The following is a 20,099-nucleotide window of genomic DNA, read 5'->3' as shown; positions in this document are numbered from 1 at the left end:
TGCACTTGTGTTTTGTTAGAGAACCGATAAATTATAGGCACATTTTCCTGCTTCTCTAAACCGCAACGCGAGATGAATGGAACTATGAAAAAAATGTTCATTTGCTTTATTCTGATATATCTAGTTCCGAAACGCAGTTGTTAGGTTGTCTTGCGTTTTGTGATGTAAAGTATAGGATGTTGTGTTTTGGCTTTTGGTGGTAAAAATACATATTCAAATTGCTTAATTCTTCAGTGTTCGGGAAAGAAAAAACTTTTTAGTTATGCATGAAGAAAATCATGATTCCATTTGAATTCACATGAAGCCCAGTACATATCTACACATAATGCAGTAATTACTTATTCAATTGTGACTCTTAATGACTTTTGCAGTGTGCGGGTGACCTACATGTACAGTGATATCAGGGAGACACATCTGATGTTGTCTCTGCTCTATCCATGCAAACCAACATTCTGGGCACTGTGTTGTTGTAAACTTGACGTGTGAAAGGGTCTGGTTTTGTAGACATTAAGTCATGCCTCACTAGTAATTCATACAGTGATACAGTGTGTCCCCACTTGGATACAATGTGAACAAATAGTAAGACTTTTTTTGCTTCCCTTAGCTTCTGTGTGCATTTCAGCACACAAAAAACACATTATAATTAATCATAACTTAACGATGCACTGCATGAGATACTAGTGAGCTGTGACTTAATGTCTGCAAAAGTGGACACTTTCACAAGTCAAGGTTATTTCACAGGAGAAATTTGTAAGGAATTTACAGCATTGAAAGAAAATGTGATATCCTGATTATAGTTTAACAAAGACTTGCTTTGTACAATGGGAGATGTGTACTGGCTCTGTGCTCTTACACATTGGCTGAAGACCGAGCTGACTGTGGCTGTTACCCCTGAGCATTCCGGGGAGACAGGAAAATTCTGCACCACACTGGTAAAAGAATAGTGAACCATCCTACACTTAATCTAACCTGTTTACCGAAGTCACTCATTTCAATTTGCAAGACAATTTAAATGGAAAGGTGATTGTTTTATGGAATGCTGGTTTTGAAATAGTTTAGATTTAATAAATATAATACTTAAGTACTGCACTGGTGAAGTTTGCTGCGGGTGTAAGTAAATGTAAGGAGGGGTTTTTACACTGAAGTCAGTCACCTTTACGAACCATGTCCCAGTGGTGTATTGCAAGGCGTCACCTTTACGAACCATGTCCCAGTGGTGTATTGCAAGGCGTCACCTTTACGAACCATGTCCCAGTGGTGTATTGCAAGGCTGATGCTACAGGAGGGTGTTGTCAATGCACAGACTTGTCAGTACTTATCCAGAGGAGAAGCACAAGGCCAAATTACCAGAAACGCAAAAAGGAAATGCTGGTCAGTCAAATAAAGATGAACTGTCAACCAAAGTGTAGCACTAAACTTGCAAACAGTTGTGGCAGCTTACAATCTTAATTTCATGACTACTCTTGTAAAGCTGTGAAGTGGTATTTACACAGTGACGTAGCAGCAAGTCAAGAATGCACAACGATTAATTCCATCTTGCATTTACAAAATAAGTGAAATTTGCAGGTTTGAAAATGCTGTAGTAAGGCAACAGTACCATTTAAGTCTTTACAGGAAGAAATGCTCACTGTAAGGAATGATGTATAAAGTTTTTGTGACTTCAGTAATATAATCAATAGACATCTGAGTCATTTGTGCTTCTGATTACATTGGATTTAGCCTAAGAATTGAAATAATTTGTAATATTTTTAGTGAGAAACATCTCTGCCTAATGCCAAATATACTCTCTGTGCCCTTTCAAAAATGCAATAAGTCCTAAATGCAACAGTACTACCTCATATTATATCAACAGTACAAAAATGAATAAAATGTTGCCCTAGTTATAAGTAGTTTTATTATAAGCATTTAAACACGCGGGTATCTGTTTAAAGAGGCAGATATGATTCAGTTTATTAATAACTACTAGCAGTAGCAGCTCCATGGAAATAGTTGGAGAATAGTAATCGAGATCGCACTTTGTTAGTAGCCTGAGTTCTGTAATAAGGTCATATTTCCTGTATTTAAATTGCAATGTCCCTGTGATGTTACCTGCCATGTTTTGAGGTATTTAGTCAGTTTCATTGCAGATATTTATTAATTGAGAACATGGGATTTTGAAAATTCACAACTTATTGAGCACGGATGATGCATTGTTCAACAAGGGAAATTTGGCATTTCGGCATAAGGTAGCCATCAGTGGCTTTCTTAGTTTATACACTTTACCATAGTGAATTCCTTTTACCCTGAGGCAATAACTCAGGTAATAGCAGGTTTAGTGATGGAATCTGCCACATTTCACTTCAACCGGTGCAGCTGTTCCCAAAAAGATTTTTCAAAGTGATATAAATATATTCAATTGATACAGTGCTAGCGTCATGGCCGAACAGCCAAATGTGGTGTAGACTGGCAACATGGAAATTGATCAAGGCCAGTTGGAAATTTGGGAAGAAAAAAGGGAACCTTACAATCACTACAGGCTCGGAAGTCTGATAAGAGAAGAAATTATAAATTTCCATATTTAATTCAGTAACCATGTTCACTAAAAGGTTTGGATCAATGGAACTCGCAGAATGTTTCAAATACCATTATAACGAGGTGCACGTCCTAGGGTTAATTGAAAAGTTTGAATGCATCAAGGCTTAAAAGAAAACTTTTTAATGAAATTCCATATTAAAAATTAAATACAACACAGGAGAGGTAAAAGTAACCTAATAAAACTGCCACATTTAAATATGAGCTTGTATGATGCAAAATAATTCTCAATGTACTGAATAAAACCATTAAAGAGGCTTTCTGAATTTCAAAAGGTTTGTGAAGAGATAATGCAACTGGTCTCAATGTTTCACTTTTAAAACAAAAGTTAAGCGCTAATCATTCCACCTTGTGGTCAGATATCATCCACAATTCAAAAACCAAAACCCAAAACCCCCTTACCTCATTATGCCCCTTTTCAGGTACAGTTTAAGTTTCTTTTTTCCCAGGATGCTTGTTCTCAGCGAAAGGCTGTGCTGCAGTCTCCAGCTCTCATCAGTCTCTGCAACTGCAGTGACAGAGCCTCAGACTATTCAAAAATCCTACCTGAGACACAACGGCTGTGTCTGGTCCCAGTCCCAGTGTCCTGGAGAAGATAGTGGACAGGACATCAGGCAAGAAAACAAACAGTGCAGCATGCACATGTTATCTCTGCCTGCCTGACACAGTGAGCCTCCTGTTTTGCAGAGAAACCTTATCAATTACCTTGTATTTCAGCAGGCTCTGGCTCCCTCTAACTGCTCTGCCAGTGGAAAAAAATAATAAGACCGAGCAGTGTCCTGGTTGTGCCAGTGAACTACAGCTATAAATAGCCTCACGTTTACAGGAAGCCTATGCTAACTGTTCTGCAAAATATCTGTGCACTGGAGCAGAGGAGTGTGAGAGAGGGGAGAATAAAAACACCAGGAGTGTACTCCAGTATGTCAGGACAACCACTTGGTGAATGTGAGTTGGCAATAATTGGCCGGGCTGCTCAGTCAGCAGCGCCACTTGGAGGATTGCAGTAACGGAAATGATCAAACTGAGCACATTTCAGCAGATGTACATTTCAGGACAATCCATTTTGGCTGCAGAAAGCACATTCATAGATGTTAGTTAGTGGGAAAAATAACCTTTTAAGAGTGCTAGTGACCCACGTGTGACTGGAGTGTGACGTGCTCCAGCTGAGATCGCGATCGCATCTCCAAGATGTTTTCTGCGCATTGGCCACAATCGGGTTAGATAAGAGAGCCAAAAGAACTGTATCCGTTATCCTTTCTGGACTAAGGCGTCTCACCGTCTTTAACACTGACTGCCTTCAACTCTCCCGTGGAGTATTTTTCATGTGCGAGTCCTTTCCTAAATACCTCCATGACAGTTTAAAAAAAAAAACTTTTTTCAAGAGCTTTGGACTGGTTGTTTTGGTCACTTCACCTTTCCTTCTTTTGTTAAAAAAATGGAATAGAGTGTAAAGGAGCTTGAGATGATGTGTTAAATTCACAAGCTGTTTGTTTCAGTCATGTGAAACATCTGCCGCTCGGTGCTCTGCGGAGGGTCGCATGACTGTACAGATTTGCAGTCTTAACAATGAAGCAAAGGCTATAGTAGAGACTGGGAAATCACAGGCTGTTTTCTCATTCTTCTTGGGATTCACATCCCATAACGAGTCTGATCGGGTGTTCAGATACTTCTGATAAGAAAAACTTTTCTTGGGGAAATATATTTTACGTGAAGAACGTATGTTTAATGATACCTTTCATTTTCACCGTTCAGCATAGGTTACTTTGACAGGCAGAGCAAGGGAATGGTGTAAATTTTTTTTGACTTTTTACTGGATGGGCTGGATTGAAACATTTTTGCTTCATAGACATATTGCATAAAAAGGCAGGGTTGCTTTAATAGGAGTGTATTATTGGGTCAGACTTGATGAGTGTACACGGCAGTTAAACTTAAGAAAATAGCCTTTTCTTGTAAGTAAAACCAAACCGAAGTTAGCTGGAAAGATGCATCTTCAGAAATAGAACAAGAAAAAGGAAAATAACAGACATACATATATATCAAAAATACTGATGAGGTCCAAAATCTGAAAAGGGATAAAAAAAAAATATGGGCCTTTTTTACATTCTTTTACTGCATATGAAACCTGTATAAGTAAATAGCAAAGCTAGAATACCAGTGAAGATATAGGAGTCAAAGGTTATGTCCGTCTGCTTTAGTAGTTCTGGGGCTGCGCATGTGTAAAGTTGGGTTGATCTTTACAGATTGTGGCATGGACTAGGAGCTGTCAGTATTTTTATGTCTGGGTAATGAATGTATGTCTCTCTTTTCTGAAGGGCAGACAAAATGACTAATCCATGATTAAGAGAGAATAAAAAAATAAAAGAATAATTTCAGGAATACAGGCTGTAATGGTTTTCTTGCTTATCTGTCAGTCTCTTACAGTAGATTATTTTTTCAGTGGTTCACAGTTCTCTCTTGGGACCTACAGTACATTCATCTAAAGGAGATCAGCTGAATTTGAGGTCCTCTTCACATTTTGTCATAATGCTATTTTACTCTGTGCTCTTTTGTAAAAATGAAATCACTTTAATGACGTATCCATAATCGTCGCTTAAATTCACACAGCTTGGTTTCATTTGGCTCGTGCAGTCGTGGTTTAATGGATCTGTACTATGTCCTGTGAGAAAGCTAGTCAAACACGTTGCAGTTACTATATCTGAAAATATTGAAGGGTTTTCAGGTCCTTGGCTTCTGTACTAAAGCATTTACTGCTGTTTATGTGCATAGTTTTTACACACTCACACACACACTGCTGGGAGCTCTCTGTGTGTAGAACAGTGGAACAGTACAGTCTGATCTTAAGAATTTACAGCAGGGGTCTCGGACTCAGTTCCTGGAGGGCCATGTGTCTGTTGGTTTGTGTTCCAGCCCGAGCAGGCAATTAAACAACCTAATTGCTTTCTAAATTAGACCTATGTAGGATTTTTCTTAAGGTCATTTACTGGTGATTACACAAGACATTCACTTCAGGTACAGTTAGCATTCAATCACATTGGAGCCTGGTTAGAAACAGTACAGTAATGGAGCTAATTAAATAATTAGACCAGCTAACGGAGAATGTTAGACACAAAAAGCAGAAGAAAACCGCAAGATGTACTCATTTGTACAAAAAAGAAGGGCCTGTGTTACTGTAAGGTGAAATGTAACAAGGCAGATCTGATTGAAGTTGATTAATTGGTCTGGTCCGATTTTACTATTACCAGATTAGGTAAGACTTTTTCAATGATTAACTGTACCAGTACAGCCGGTACAGTTAAAAAACAGACTTTACCAAATATATATGTGTATTAACAAAATATAATACAATAATATTATATTATACATATGATATAAATGTGCAAAGTATCAGATATAAATGCTTTATAAATGGATACTTTAGTGTCAATAAATCTATTTGCAATGAATGTATTAAGTTTTGTTTGCATGCCCTAAACTATAGGACATCTCCAGTGACTCATGTGCTGTTGCGTGTTGTTTTTGTGTCCTGTGCTGGGGTCTGTACTGTAGATTCTGCAGCTGTCATTGCCCTGGAGGACTGTAAGCCCCATGGCAATTTGCTGTGCTGTAGAAAGGATTTAGCTCTTTAAGCCTGTCAGGGCGTGATATTCCTTTAAATCCAGGAATGGATGTGTGGGAGCCTTTCTCTGAAATATTCGTTTTGTAACGAGATGACCACGATTGTACACCGTGTTCCAAAAGTGGTCATACTAGAACGTTGTATAGTTTGAACTTTCTCTCCACGGTCACTGGGGAGCCGGAGACTATCCCTGCGGGCACAAGGAGGGCACATCCTGGAGGGGACGCCAGTCCCTCGCAGGGCGCGGACACAGACGCGCACGCACTCACACCAGGGCCAGTTCTCCCAGAAGCCAATTAAACTCCCAGCATGTCTTTGCGCTGTGGGAGCAAACAGGCATGACTCTACATTCTACCAGTAAAATCTGACGCTGTAAACTGCATATCCTGGTGTTCTGGATAGCACTACTCCCAGCGAATATTCTCGCAGCTCCTGAGTGGCTTTGCGCAGCTGCCATGGATGTGGCACCCCTTCACCATAGCGTTTACTAACTCTTCCTCTGCCCAGACAGATTTGTGTGACTCTGGGGGAGACGAGTTATTGCTCCAGTGCTTTCAGAAGTATGTCTGGGGTGGATATGATCTTTATAGATTTTGTTCTATTTAGTTACCACACATGAAATCTCTACAAATGTAACATAACGTATAGTCCTATGTAAATGCAATGCAGTTGCATACACCGTATGTCTAAAAATGTGAATATTTGAATCTGACATTAATATGTGCCATATTTCACTTGACTTGAAACCTGTATTAAAAGTGTAAAAGTCTTTCCTTCTTTACTGTTGACAAAATGATAAAGCTTATTCCACACTTGACCTCATCCGCGTATACACAAGTGAAACGATGCCATTTCATTACCCTGACATAACAGGAAAATTAAAATTACATTTGCACAAAGTCAAATATGAAATTGATAATGGGTTAATGAGAACTGTTAGATTATTATTAATTGACGTGGTTGGGACCCGGCAGGGGTCAAGCGAATTTTAGCGTGTGTCTTGGCAGAGGTCATGTGACTTTTCAACGCATCGCAGCAGAGGTCACGTGACCTCTGTGCAGCACAGGCGGTTTATTCAAATGGACTTACTTGTGTACATGAATTCAGTTAAGTACTTTACTGAAGCAATTTACACTGCTTACAGAATCTAAACCATGTAGAAAAGGTGGGTGCCGATGTTTAATAAGGCCGGGGGGTTCACAGAAATGACTCTTAAAAGTATTTCTCCCTGTAAGCTGAAAACTGATCAGCCTTGAAACATTCGGCTCACAACAGCAACACATCAGAAAAATGTAGCAAGGAATTCAAAAGAGCGTGAAAAGATGCATAGCTTCTCATTGTGAGTTTTTAGCACTTTCAGGTTTCACTCTGCTGTGTCTCTGCCCTGGGAGATTCCTGGCAAACACAGCGGAGGTGTGAAATCCCTCTTGGTTCATGACCCAGAACAGTGCCTGTTGATTCTGAACTGCAGGAGCTGCAGATGTAGGAGATGGAGTTGCAAAATAGCACCAATGTGCTCAATGGCAGTTATTGCTGGAATCAACACTAGAGGATTTATCAACAAGATTGCTTTTACTGCATTTCTGAACTGGCTGATCAACAGGCATAGAAGGAGCTCCTGAAAACCCCAATACCAGTATACCGATGGCACATACTCACAGGTGTTACTAAGTAACTACCTCCTGTTAAATCCTCACCATGAGTAAGCAGCTGTCTGCTAAGGTGCTGAGCTCATCTTCATATCGCTTGTAAGAACTCGAGGTTGGCAGGCTGGTATTAACCCACTCCCCCAATGACTTGGACTCTCATGACAGGTCCTGAAGGGGCAGCCATCTGGTCATGCATGATAGTGATGTTCCATCTGGTCACCCCCACAGGACTTTGGTGCTTTCACACACGCACCCAGTGCACATTCTGGGCTCCCCTGCCCTTTAAAAGCATGAAAAAGCCATCTGTGTGATAACAGCCAGCATGCTGCAGTAACTGAAGCGGTTCAAATTGGCTGAGTTATTAAAAAGGCAGCTGAGTCACAAACAGAGAAGTGAGAGGAGGGTTGTTTTATCTGCACACAGCCCTGTTCTTCAGAAGGATGGGGAAAAAGACGTATATCTGTATGAATGTAGTGTTTCAAATCTATACAGCCAAAAGATGATGATTAACAAGCAAAAGACCTAAAAATATGATTGCAGAAATGGCCTTCTCTCATTTATTTCCTAAAATGACAGCTAACCATTAAATCATTAAAAACAAAACTTGTTTTGGGGATGTAAATTAAATGATTCTGCCTTCCTTGGACAAACACAAAGCAATACCAACATCTTCAGGAACTTACTGAAAATGTTTCCCATTGTGGTTTTATTTTAATGTAGTCACATTTTTCGCCCGGTCACCAGATTGTGAGTCAGTACAAATCACAACCAGGTGCGTTTTCACTATTGCACAAATCTGTCACAAGAGTAGTTAACCGAAATAGGCTTTGTTCAGCATGGAGAAAGACATCAACAATAATACAATCAGACATGCTGCTGTGACCTTCTGTACCTGAACAGAAAACCACACTGGCAGAGAATCCCATCACACCAGGCCAGTAAAATATCACAAACAGTGATTTATTTATAGAGGTTTAATATACATCATAATATGAAAGGATATTAATACAAGAGCCTTTTTCATGTACAAATAACAATACATAAACTGGTTTTCATCTCTTTAGTTTAAATGTACAAAAACTTACTCCAATGGCTGTTCTTTAGCAGCATTGCAACCTGGCAAGACTTTTAAAATTGCAGTTAAGTGCAGAAAATGTGTAACGAGTAGAAAATGGAGAACTTCATTTTTTTTTTAAAAACAAAGGGTAGAAAAGCAACAAACCTGCCTGCTCCACAGGGCGGACAACAAAAACAAATTAAAAATAAATGCCATTGTCCAATGTTCCAGACACAGAGAAGTACATTTGTGTAATTTTTATAATACAAAAAAATGCCTAAAAAAAGCTTCTCTCAAAGAATTTACAATAACAACATTCTTTTACAGTACATACTGTATAGTTCTGAAATACAACTGAATGATACTAATGCAGAAGGTTTCACCATTGTGTTTTCGAAGCCAACTGTCCTATACAGTATATCAAAGTAGAAGAGAAGAGTTTGTTGGACAGAAGAAAGGCTGGAGGACTTGTTCACTTATAAAACATCCATGGAAGGTTTCTGACTGGTCGCTGAGCTTTTCCCAGCACTTGTCCATTGGATTCTTAATGACTTCGGGGGAGAATCGGAGTTCCACCCCATAAAGCTTAAACTCCTTCTAAAAACAACTCATCATATTTATACAATGCTGTTTTCCATACAGGCACCACATAGTAGGTTAAGTGTTATCTTCATCTCAAGTAGAATATTTTTTTTCATTTGTTTGTTTTATACAGTGCAGAGTATATGGGCTTCGGTTACATAAGCGTGCTTACTGGGGCCGTCCTGTCGGCGCGCGGCGCTACTCCAGCTCGTCCGCGGCCACGCAGTAGTTGGGCTTGTCCGAGTGCACGAACCCTGGCAGACACAGGCACCGGTACGAGCCCTGCGTGTTGGTGCACTTTGCGTTCTTGCAGAGCGACATTTTATTGTTGAGTTCGGAGCACTCGTCGACATCTGAAATCACAACACAGAAATCACAGCACGGGAACCGCAACGTCGGTGGGAGCCTCTGCCCAGCTTGGCGGATGTATCGAAAGACGGAGCAGGCCACCCCTGGGAGTGGAGCGCAGTCCGCGTCTGTCTCTGTGTGTCTTCAGAATTGGTCAGGGACTGCAGAAATCTGTTTGACTGCACATTTAGTTTACCATTTACACTGACGCAGTCAAGTGCAGAGGACGCCTTTAAACCGAACAGTGGTTCTCGCATGGAAAAACTACGTGGAAGTTCATAAGGAGAACAGGAGGCATTTCTTTACCCCAAGCGTTGTGTGAGTGTGGAACAAGCTACCATGTGGTTGAACCCCATACCTTGGCTTCTTTCAAGAAACAGCTGGATGAGATCCATGGATCACTGACGTGCTGGCTACCAAACGCAGCTCTATGGCCTCCTCTCCTTAGTAACACCTCTGGTGTGCGCTATGCTCGGTAGAGAAGGCTGAGTGGTGGCGGGGTGGCCCTGTGCGGCGACTGCAGGGAGCGTGTCGCGGCAGTGACCTGTAAAAGGCCCTGACACACCCAGGCCCAAAACGGCCAGCGCTCACTGCGACTCCGCGGAGCTGGGGTGCGGCCCCCCCGGAGGTCAGGGCGCGAGAGCGAATCTCTTTCTTTCTCTCTTCTGCAACCCTGGGGCTTTGTGACGGGCGGCGGGCGGGTGGCGGCTCCCCTCGCTCTTACCGACGCAGGCCATCTTGGCCAAGTCGAGGGAGTAGCCGTCGAAGCAGTCGCAGGTGTAGCCCTCCTGGACCCGCACGCAGCGGCCGTTCTCGCAGCCGTTCAGGACGCCGCACTCCTCCGCCCTCAGCCCCTCGAAGGCGTCGTACTGGTCTGTGAGGGACAGCGGGGGGGGGGGGCAGGCGAGCGTGAGCACGGACAGCAGGATCGCTGCGCGAGAGGACGGACGGACCGGAGGAGCGCAGTGCGGCGAGGGAGAGGGGCTGCTGGGCTTTGGCTGGTCAGCCACTTCCTTAGGAGGGCAGTGTCGCAGTTTTCTCAATTCCGTTTACAAGAAAACATAACTTATCCTCTTACACCATCCAGAAATTGAGCTACACCTTCTAAGTAAATGGCTTGTGAAAGGCTTTAAATATATTTTGCAAATATTACTCAACGTAATCTAGCCGTGCTTCGTCCAGTCTCCCTGAAACATCTCTAGTGTCTCCACTGCTCGGCTCAGAAGGATGCACGGGGCCTCTTCAGAACGGACAGGAGGAGACGCCACTAGATGGCAGCAGCAGGCAGCAGCAGTATTGTTCCGATTTCAGAAGCGAAGGTTACACTTACGTTCTTCGTCGTCATACACGGGCAGAAACTGGGAATCGTGGGGCGGCGAGTCGTACTCCAGCCCTGGCACAGGGAAGCCGGGCTGGAAGGGCGTCAGGGCGTCCTGTCCGTACGCACGGCGCTCGCCAGGCCCGGGCAGGTTGCACATGGTGGTGTAGTCCGCTGTGAAGACGGGGAAAGTCCTTTCAGCGTGGATAATGCATCCATCCTTTTTCTAACTGCTTCATCCCATACAGGGTGGCGGGGGGGGGCGGAGTCTATCCCAGCATGCCCCGGCCGCACGGGCACACCCCGGACAGGGTGCCAGTCCGCCAGTCTGCCGCAGGGCGCTCACTCACCGCAGGGGCAGTTCTCCCAGAAGCCAGTCAACCCACCAGTATGTCTTTGGACTGTGGGAGGAAACTGGAGCCTCTGAAGAAACGCACGCAAACACAGGTAGGACAAATCCAATCTGCGCAGCAGCACCCCAGGGCTTGAACCCAGGGCCCCCCCGGGGCTGGAGGGCAGCAGTGCTGACCACTGCGCTGTCCTAGCATGAATCGTACCCGCGCTCATTTTGTTCTGAGGTTCCAGCTGAGTGCTGTGTACACAGCACCCAGAACGCAGACTGTTAAGGTTGTCTTGCAGAGATCGTGGGAAGCCCCCAGTTAGGTGGAAACTGTATTGAACTGGGAGGGGGGTCAGTCCACTCTGCCTCGCCAGAGCCCCTGCAGGTGTGCATTCAGGACACATGGCGAACAGCCCTCCCTGAGTTAACAAGACAAAATCACTGTGGGCTTCCAAAAGGGGTACATGCTGCAGAGGTCCATTCCACTTTGATGAGCAAAAAGGGTGTAGAATACACCACAGTTGAAACGTCTAGGATTTTATTCTTCCTACTTTCAACGTGGAACTAACTCTTACTTGTTTTCTGTGTACAGTACTTGGTGCCCCTTGTATACCCAGGTGTTACACTACCTGTACGAAATAGTGTTAAAAGGTGCTTTTAGTGGTTAGAAAAGAACAAGGGAGAACTGGATCCAATACGTCTGAAAGCAGACGTAATCAGTGTCACAGCTTGGAGAGCTGCTGGGATCATCAGCACAGCACTTGACAGGGTCTCCTCTCCTAGGAGCTCAGGGTTCAGGCTGAATTACACTCTTAAGTACCTAGTTACACAGTGTGAAAGAGGCAGTACACAGCACAACGTCACTCTTCAGCCACAGATGCCCCATATGTGATACTCAACCCAATTCGGTAGCTTAGGAGAGACCCATGACTCCTTGCAACACAAGACCAGCACAGAAGATGCAGATTAACAGAGCAACCAGTGCCCTCTAGTGGAACCTGGTGAGTACTGGACGTTTTTTCACATGCAGCATATTTTATGTTTAGGAACAAGTAAATAGGTTTATTCCATGCTGAAGAAGGCTTCACAGTATGCTTTCTCTCTTCTCTTTTCAGCAGGGAATAAACCTATTACTTGTTCCTTTGCAGACTACGCATGCTGATGCAGCTCCCCACCTGAACTAGTTTATGTTTGATATACTTTTCAGTACTGTACACTAATATTTAACTGCACCACTCCTCTCTGAGTTGATACTCAGTAAGGAAATAATTATTAATCATTAGCAGGAATAATTATACACTATATTTTCTTACAGTGACTGAACCCAGGGCGGCAGTGCTCTCCACTGCACCACCATCCAGGCTCATCTAAAGGAGAGGGGAGCGTTATCCTCGAGTCTCAGCTAAAACCAACACCCTCATGTCTCCCTTCTTACCACACAGCCTGGATTTGCAATCCACACCAGAAAGGTGCACGAATCCGTCTCCCTCATTCCAACTCTCATTTTGGATGAATGAACATTGTTTAGGCAATAATTTAATTGCACAGAAATAAGTCCTGAAATTCATGTTGTGTTCGATTGGGGGGGAAAATTCCTGGTGATTCGCAAAGCGTGTACAATATGCATTTTATGAGATGAGAGAGAAGAGTTTAGCCTGATGAGTGAAATGGCTAGGACAAAACTAGATGGAAGGTCATGTGAGCATAGTCAAGAAAACATAAGAATGTAATAGTGTTGAATAAAAATGATAACTAGACTGGGCTATCAATCCATAAGCACTTATCATTTTCCCATAATCTGAGTGAATCTGTCACAACATAAAGCCAAGACCCCCATGTGTTTAATGGTTCCTCGGAAAGTGTTCTCCGTAACACAAAATTCTGCCTGCCCTAGTTGTAATTCTCCTTCACAACTTCCAGCTTAGGCCTGTTATAACCCTTGGGTCAAGAGCGGACCCCCCCAGCTCTTCATTCATCTAAACCCCCGTCTCACTGCACAAGTCTTTGAACCACGTTACATCTCGATGCTTCATCTTGCTTACCTGGGCTAGCATGTGGTATTGGCAGAGAAGGCCGCTGTGGGGGTTCTGCTCCTGAGCCTGCTCTTGTTCCTGTACGGTATTAGTACCGCGGTGGGCCATGACCACCAAGTGGAGGTGGTAAGAGGCTCCTCTGAATTGGTTAAACGTCGTCAAGGCGTCTTGACACTGCACTTGCTTGGATTGCCCAGCATCTAAAGAGCAGCGCAGACCTGTCTGATCGCCGGGCCCGCGCTGGAAATCTGCTGCATTCTCAAGGGACTGACGTACCTGTGTTCTTCATGGGACAGAAAGCGCACTCCATGCCCCAGGCCTCGCCGTACAGACAGCAGCACTCGGCGAAGGTGGTTTTCCTTCCCGGCAGCGGGTTGTTGCAGGTGTTGCCCTCGACAATGGTCTGCCAGCACACATCCTGGAACACCACGCCCTGGCCCCTGTGCTCTGGGAGCGGCACACACCAGCACAAGCATTAGGCCTCCGTAGCAGGGACTGATCGACAACTCTGCTCCAGGACCTCCTTTGTAACTTTAAAAGATCAACTAGCGCTAAGCCTGGAAAACTGGCTTTGGGAGGGTACGTTTACTGGGGGGTTTTGATCGTGATGCCACCCCTTCACGGTAAAAGCCGCCGAGGGTCTCTCATTGCTTTTCCCTTTCAGGTTTCGACTTCTCTCTCTGCACAGTGTATTCTCATCCCTGTTTATCACCACCACCGTTTCCATGACGTCACATAACGAGGTGCCTAGAGCTCAGCCACCCGGAAAAAAAGGTGCGAAAAAAAACAGGTCTTTTCCACAGACACAGGAAATGACAGAACAAGGCCTTTCAGAGCTGCAGGTATGACACCCAGCTGCGGAATACAGCTCCCAGACACAGTGCTGTCTGCCACATGTTTCTCACAAGGTTAAGAGCAGCTCAGGTATAAAAAAAATCTGTTCAGAGTTAGAAAAACTGGGCACATGAGTAGGGGAAAAAAAATAAAAGAGTGGCCAGAGGGAATCAAGGGCAATTTTTTTTTAGAACATTTTGCACTTTTAGAACATGATACCAGATTTGAAGGGTGTGTACATGGAGAACAGACTTTTGTTTAGCTGATATTAATCACTCTGCTGCAGATTGACAGAAAAATTCGTGCTGATGTGTTTTCACCAGTTGTTTATCAGCTTGTTTTTTCTTGTACCACACGGGTAGCGGGGTGTGTCCCCCTCTGTGGCCACCTGATGGGGCCCTTCATTATCTGACCCACTGCAAACTCCTCTGTGCTCTACCGGGGAGAGAGAGAGAGCGCCACCTGGAGGAGAAGCAGGTCTTTCCCCAGCAGGTCCCAGGACTTGCTGCTGTGTTGAAAGCCAAGGTGACAAAGGTCACCCAATCCTTGGCAATCCCGTGACCCTTGACCTGGCTTAACCTGCACTTTGATTGGCAGACTCAGGAGCTCCTCCTACTGGCTAATGTGAAGGTTTGCAGTCCGGTCCGCTCACCACCAGGCTCTGGTGCTCCAATGCAGCGTTTCCCACTGGAATCCAGGACCATGGGGGGGGTGCAGAGGCAGGTGTAGGACCCTTCTGAGTTCAGACATATTCCGTCTATACAGCTGGACTCATCTTCACACTCGTCAAAATCTGCAAGGAGGAATTTTCTAGTGAGTGCCGATATGGGTCCTAGGTCCCTGACTGCAAAGTTGTAGGTGGAGGGGGTTCTTGCTATACCCATGAAAACATACTGGATCAGTCCAGTAGAACCCAGCTTCAGGGATGGGATTCAAAAGAAAGGTAATAACTCATCTAAGGTTTAGATGGAAAAAAATCTATAGTCTTGTTCAATCAATACATTCTCTTGTCCTAGCTTTTCTATGTCACACATTTCACAGACAATCCTACAAGACTGAAATAGACATCCTCCTGCCACCAGCACCATCAGACTTTAATCACTTATCAGATTCTCACTGCATCAGCTGGTGGAGCCATGCTGGGCTCTGGTTTCGGAGTGCTGGATAACCTTCCAGTCAGCCATCTCTCCTCTAAAGGCTGCAGTGCTACAGTGTGCCAGATCATTTGGCCAGATGTGCATTGCCTCACACTGTTTTCTGAATCAAAGTTGAAGCGCCTAGACCACCAATTGGTTTCTGAAATAGCTCTGGCACAGAGTCAGATCCCTGTAATCCCCCCTCCAGGACAAACATTTAAATATTTACACTGCTGTCCCTCAACACAATGGCTGGTGAATGGACACCCCTTGAGAGCTCCTCACAACACAGGTGTCCCTTGGGAGCAATCAAGGGTCCTCACAGCTGCAGAGTATACAGACATCACATTCCCTACTGTTCAGACGTTGCTGCCCTAAGAACATTTCCTCTTAGGATTTAGCTTGTCTTTAAAAAATATAATTTAAAAGAATGTTTTGAATGCCTGTTCAAAATCCTAATCTCAGCTGCTGAGCATGATGTCTTCTGCCTTCTTTACAACGTTTGGAGGTGACATCATCCTATTAAGTGTAGGAAAGGCTCCATGTTTTAGTCATGTACTACAGCAGTAATCCCAGTTAGGCATTTTCCAAGAGAGAGCTATTGCTATGGTAACTGTAGTGGAAACTACAAAAACGCACAAGAGCGCTCACAAAATCCATTTCTAACCGCTTCTTACAAAACAGGGTCATCACAGGGCCGACAGACACAGACATACACACTTGCACCCAGTGCCAATTTTCCAAGAAGCCAGTTAGCCTGCTGGTATGCCTTTGAACTGTGGGAGGAGACCATACTAACACACAGACAACACCCCACGGCCGGACCTGGACCCAGGACACCAGAGCTGTGAGGCAGCGATGCTAACACCTGCACCACTCTGCCTCCTGCAATCACAAAATCAACTGAAATACAGTAAAAGATGACCTAATCATTTGTGATACAGCTGACATTTAAATGTGGTGGGGAGCATAACATCAATACCAGTCCTTCAAACACTGTTTTTCATTTTCAGTCTTCTCACTTTAACTTTACTTAATAAAGAAAGCGTTTCTGACAAAATCTTCTGTTACTCACCCACACATTGTTGCTTTACTACGTCGTAATACAAGCCATGTTTACAGTAACACTCAAAACTTCCATGTGTGTTTAAACAGAACCCATCCTTACAGATTTCTTCAGCAAACATAGCACACTCATCAACATCTGTGAAGAGAAAAAAGAAGTTATCAGAAACCTGGTGCGTTAGCCCTTCAAAAGATAATCCAAATATTTCCATACAAAATGTCTAGAACATACAGAAATAACTGTAACTGCTTCTCTTGAGAATACTATTTCTAACTTGCAGTTAAAAAAAAATGTCAGGAATATGAATTCGGTTTGCCATGATTGTACATTGAAGTCAGAACACGAGATTATGTTGTTTCTTATACAGAACACAGAAAAGTAAAAAAAGTCTGAAAAATATCTTGTTCTTTTGAAGTCGCTGTTGTAATTTATTTTTACTTCAGGGGAAGGCTCCCCCTGCCCCTAGACGTCGGGGACAGGATCCAAGGCACTGTGACTCTTACCAAGAATAAGAAGCTTTCTGATAATGAACAAACAGATGGATTGGACTGAATTTCCACTTGAAATTAGTGTGGACGTCACATATGAGCATACTTGTCCATTGTGTGACAAAAAGAAAAGTTAGGCAAAGACAAAAGGCATCAGAAAGTGGCTCTGACTTGGTTTTTAATTGCAACATGCAGAAAGGTCTGTGTGCGGATTTAGAGTATTAAATCTAAATTGAGTACGGATGCTTTCAGAATCATGACCACATCTCGGTCTCTTTGAAACGACAGAGAGCAGTGCTCAAGCATTTAAGTAAAAGCTCTCCCTCCTGATCCTCTCTCTAACCTACAGGCTGTATGGTCCAACCACACTTACCTTCAAATTTGTCTGCCCCATAATGTGAGTCTGCAGTTGGAATGAGACCCCTTCCTGCAGGACACATTTCGGAAAACTGATCTGCAAAGAGAAAAAAAAACGCTTCAGCCTTTTTATGGTTACCGTGCAGCTTCATCATCATGTTTCTATTTGTTCAGGTTAAAACCTTTCAATTCATTTTAAAGCCGTTTAACTCCAGAGCCCCCTTCACACTGTCTTAAAAAGACAGGTCTATGCAAACTCCCTCTTTGCGAGAATGTCAATCAGCTCATCAATGACCTCCTGGTTTCTACACCACAGACTTGCAAGGCTCTGGAAATCAAACAGCTAGCCTTGAGAAATGCAATTCTCACTCTGAGAGTTCGAAGTCAGTTTCGGTGAGGGTACTGTATATAATGAAACAGTCGAGCTTGTGGGCTTTTCCCAGTTTGCTCAGCGTTAAGGCTCAGCTGGACGTGAGCCTAGTCCATTGCAGGGCATGACTGTAGGGGTGAGGCGGCTGGAGCCCCTCAAAGCAGGGACTGAGACCCACGTCCTTCCAGCTCTGAGCCCAGAGCCCTACGTGCTGCCCTGCACTGCTGCCTCCACCAGCTGGACAGAAAGCATCTAGCCAGAGCAGTGGGAGGGACCCAGTGCTGCAACTCATTCAGAAAAGCATTTTTTAATGTGCCTTCTTTGATTTCTGCAAAACTGACGTTTTCCAGGACTGATTTTAGCACAGATGGCTTCATAAAGATACAAACATGAAAGAAAGCCACAGTAAAATGTTAATGAATTCTTCGTTTAATCCAAAAATCTCCCCTAAATGACCAGTACATAATGATCCTGAAGGTCAGGTCCTAGTTAAGGACTCCTGCACCTATTTTTACCAGAATATGCACGTAGCTTGGATTATAGGAGAAGTTAAAATGATCTCCCCTTGTGCAAAGTGATGTTGTAAAAAGCAAAGTTTCAGGTTGCAGCTGCAGATGCATAATTAGGTGCAGGTGTATAATTAATAGGATGCAAATATCCCAAAGTGAGATACAAGTGTTCTTAGAGAGCACTTAGAGACCACCAGGTCAACGCCCTGCAGGTGTGCACAGAGCACTGCAGAACGTAGCGCAGTGTGGAGAGAGAGCACTGGAGAACGTAGCGCAGTGTGGAGAGAGCACTGGAGAACGTAGCGCAGTGTGGAGAGAGCCCTGCAGAACGTAGTGCAGTGTGGAGAGAGCACTGGAGAACGTAGCGCAGTGTGGAGAGAGAGCACTGGAGAACGTAGTGCAGTGTGGAGAGAGCACTGGAGAACGTAGTGCAGTTTGGAGAGAGGAATGGAGAAGGTAGTGCAGTGTGGAGAGAGGAGAGAGAGCACTGGAGAACGTAGCGCAGTGTGGAGAGAGCACTGGAGAACGTAGCGCAGTGTGGAGAGAGGAATGGAGAACGTAGTGCAGTGTGGAGAGAGGAATGGAGAACGTAGCGCAGTGTGGAGAGAGAGCACTGGAGAACGTAGCGCAGTGTGGAGAGAGCACTGGAGAACGTAGCGCAGTGTGGAGAGAGAGCACTGGAGAACATAGCGCAGTGTGGAGAGAGCACTGGAGAACGTAGCGCAGTGTGGAGAGAGCACTGGAGAACGTAGCGCAGTGTGGAGAGAGCACTGGAGAACGTAGCGCAGTGTGGAGAGAGAGCACTGGAGAACATAGCGCAGTGTGGAGAGAGAGCACTGGAGAACGTAGCGCAGTGTGGAGAGAGCACTGGAGAACGTAGCGCAGTGTGGAGAGAGCACTGGAGAATGTCGAATGTGAACAGCAGGGCAGCAGCACCTGTGCCTGCGTCAGGGCAGGGGAAGAACTCGCAGTTGTCCCCCCAGCCTTCCCCCATGGTGCAGCAGCACTCCTCCCTGGTGATGCTGGGGTTCAGGACGTGTTCGCACAGGTTCTCGTTCTTCAGATTGTAGTAGCATTCCTTCCTGCCAACCCCTGGGACGGTGGCTGTCCAAACACACAAGGAGAGATGAACTGAATCACAGCGCAGACCCACGTCTCCGAGAGAGCTCGACACCACTGCGGCAACAAACGACAAACACGGGAGGAGAGGACAGGGAGCGAGGCGGCTGCGCCGCTCACCTGCAGGCGTGGAGAGGCACTGCCCCGTCATCTGGTCGAACTCCTCGTTCTGGTGGGGGCACACGCACAGGAAGGAGCCGTCCACGTTCTCACACAGCGCCTCTCCACACACCCCGCTCAGCAGCTCGCACTCGTTCACGTCTGGAGAGGGGAGACACCAGGCACAGGGGGGCTTTCACCAGGCACAGGGGGGCTTTTGCCCTTCCCTGGCAGGTGAATTTGCTTATGTTCCGCACAAGAAAAACATACATATTATTTAAGGCTGAATATCCGACGTGCATTTATCTTGGAATAAAAGAGGATTTAAACAGTAATACGTAATGTCCGACGATACAACAAACTCTTGCTGCAGTGTATACATGCCCTGAGGATTTCATGATCCCTGTGCATCAACAGTAGCACAGATACACAATGTGTGAACGGGACAGATCCATGAGATCCATGAACTGGATGGTCCCAGTCAGGAACACATACTGTATCTGGTCTTCAACTCTCCAGGCATTTCCTTTTTTTACTACACACAAACACGTCCTTGTTAAAAATGGCACATAACTTTTTGTGCCATATTTAGAGCACAGCACGTTGC

At 44.6% G+C, this 20,099-nt stretch overlaps 2 protein-coding genes across 9 annotated transcripts in view; both read right to left on the bottom strand.

The window, feature by feature from the left end:
• rasgrp3 (RAS guanyl releasing protein 3 (calcium and DAG-regulated)) overlaps window positions 1-3,501 on the bottom strand; it is a 47,678-nt gene extending 44,177 nt beyond the window's left edge. Inside the window, exons 1-2 of one of the 4 annotated variants that reach the window (XM_088609883.1) lie at window positions 3,277-3,501; window positions 2,974-3,157 (exon numbers count right to left, since the gene is read on the bottom strand). The gene's annotated coding sequence lies outside the window, so the exon portion shown is untranslated. The remainder of the gene's footprint in view (window positions 1-2,973; window positions 3,158-3,276) is intronic. The other 3 variants (XM_088609885.1, XM_088609881.1, XM_088609888.1) reach the window with 3 other exon arrangements.
• A 5,279-nt stretch (window positions 3,502-8,780) lies between these two features.
• The window catches only part of ltbp1 (latent transforming growth factor beta binding protein 1), a 102,121-nt gene continuing 90,802 nt past the window's right edge, over window positions 8,781-20,099 (bottom strand). For all 5 annotated transcript variants that reach the window (XM_088609875.1, XM_088609880.1, XM_088609877.1 and 2 more), the window contains 9 exons: window positions 19,514-19,654; window positions 19,211-19,378; window positions 17,412-17,492; window positions 16,560-16,688; window positions 15,001-15,141; window positions 13,791-13,961; window positions 11,154-11,315; window positions 10,548-10,697; window positions 8,781-9,828 (listed from right to left, as the gene is read on the bottom strand). In XM_088609875.1, the coding sequence (XP_088466001.1) occupies window positions 9,674-9,828; window positions 10,548-10,697; window positions 11,154-11,315; window positions 13,791-13,961; window positions 15,001-15,141; window positions 16,560-16,688; window positions 17,412-17,492; window positions 19,211-19,378; window positions 19,514-19,654 (1,298 nt within the window). In that variant the 3' untranslated portion in view covers window positions 8,781-9,673. The remainder of the gene's footprint in view (window positions 9,829-10,547; window positions 10,698-11,153; window positions 11,316-13,790; window positions 13,962-15,000; window positions 15,142-16,559; window positions 16,689-17,411; window positions 17,493-19,210; window positions 19,379-19,513; window positions 19,655-20,099) is intronic.

The sequence above is a fragment of the Lepisosteus platostomus genome, chromosome 17 (assembly GCF_059453375.1).
Source record: "Lepisosteus platostomus isolate fLepPlt1 chromosome 17, fLepPlt1.hap1, whole genome shotgun sequence".
Taxonomy (NCBI): Eukaryota; Metazoa; Chordata; class Actinopteri; order Semionotiformes; family Lepisosteidae; genus Lepisosteus; species Lepisosteus platostomus.
The sequence above is the reverse complement of the archived record's forward strand: the minus strand, read 5'-3'. Positions and strand labels throughout refer to the sequence as shown.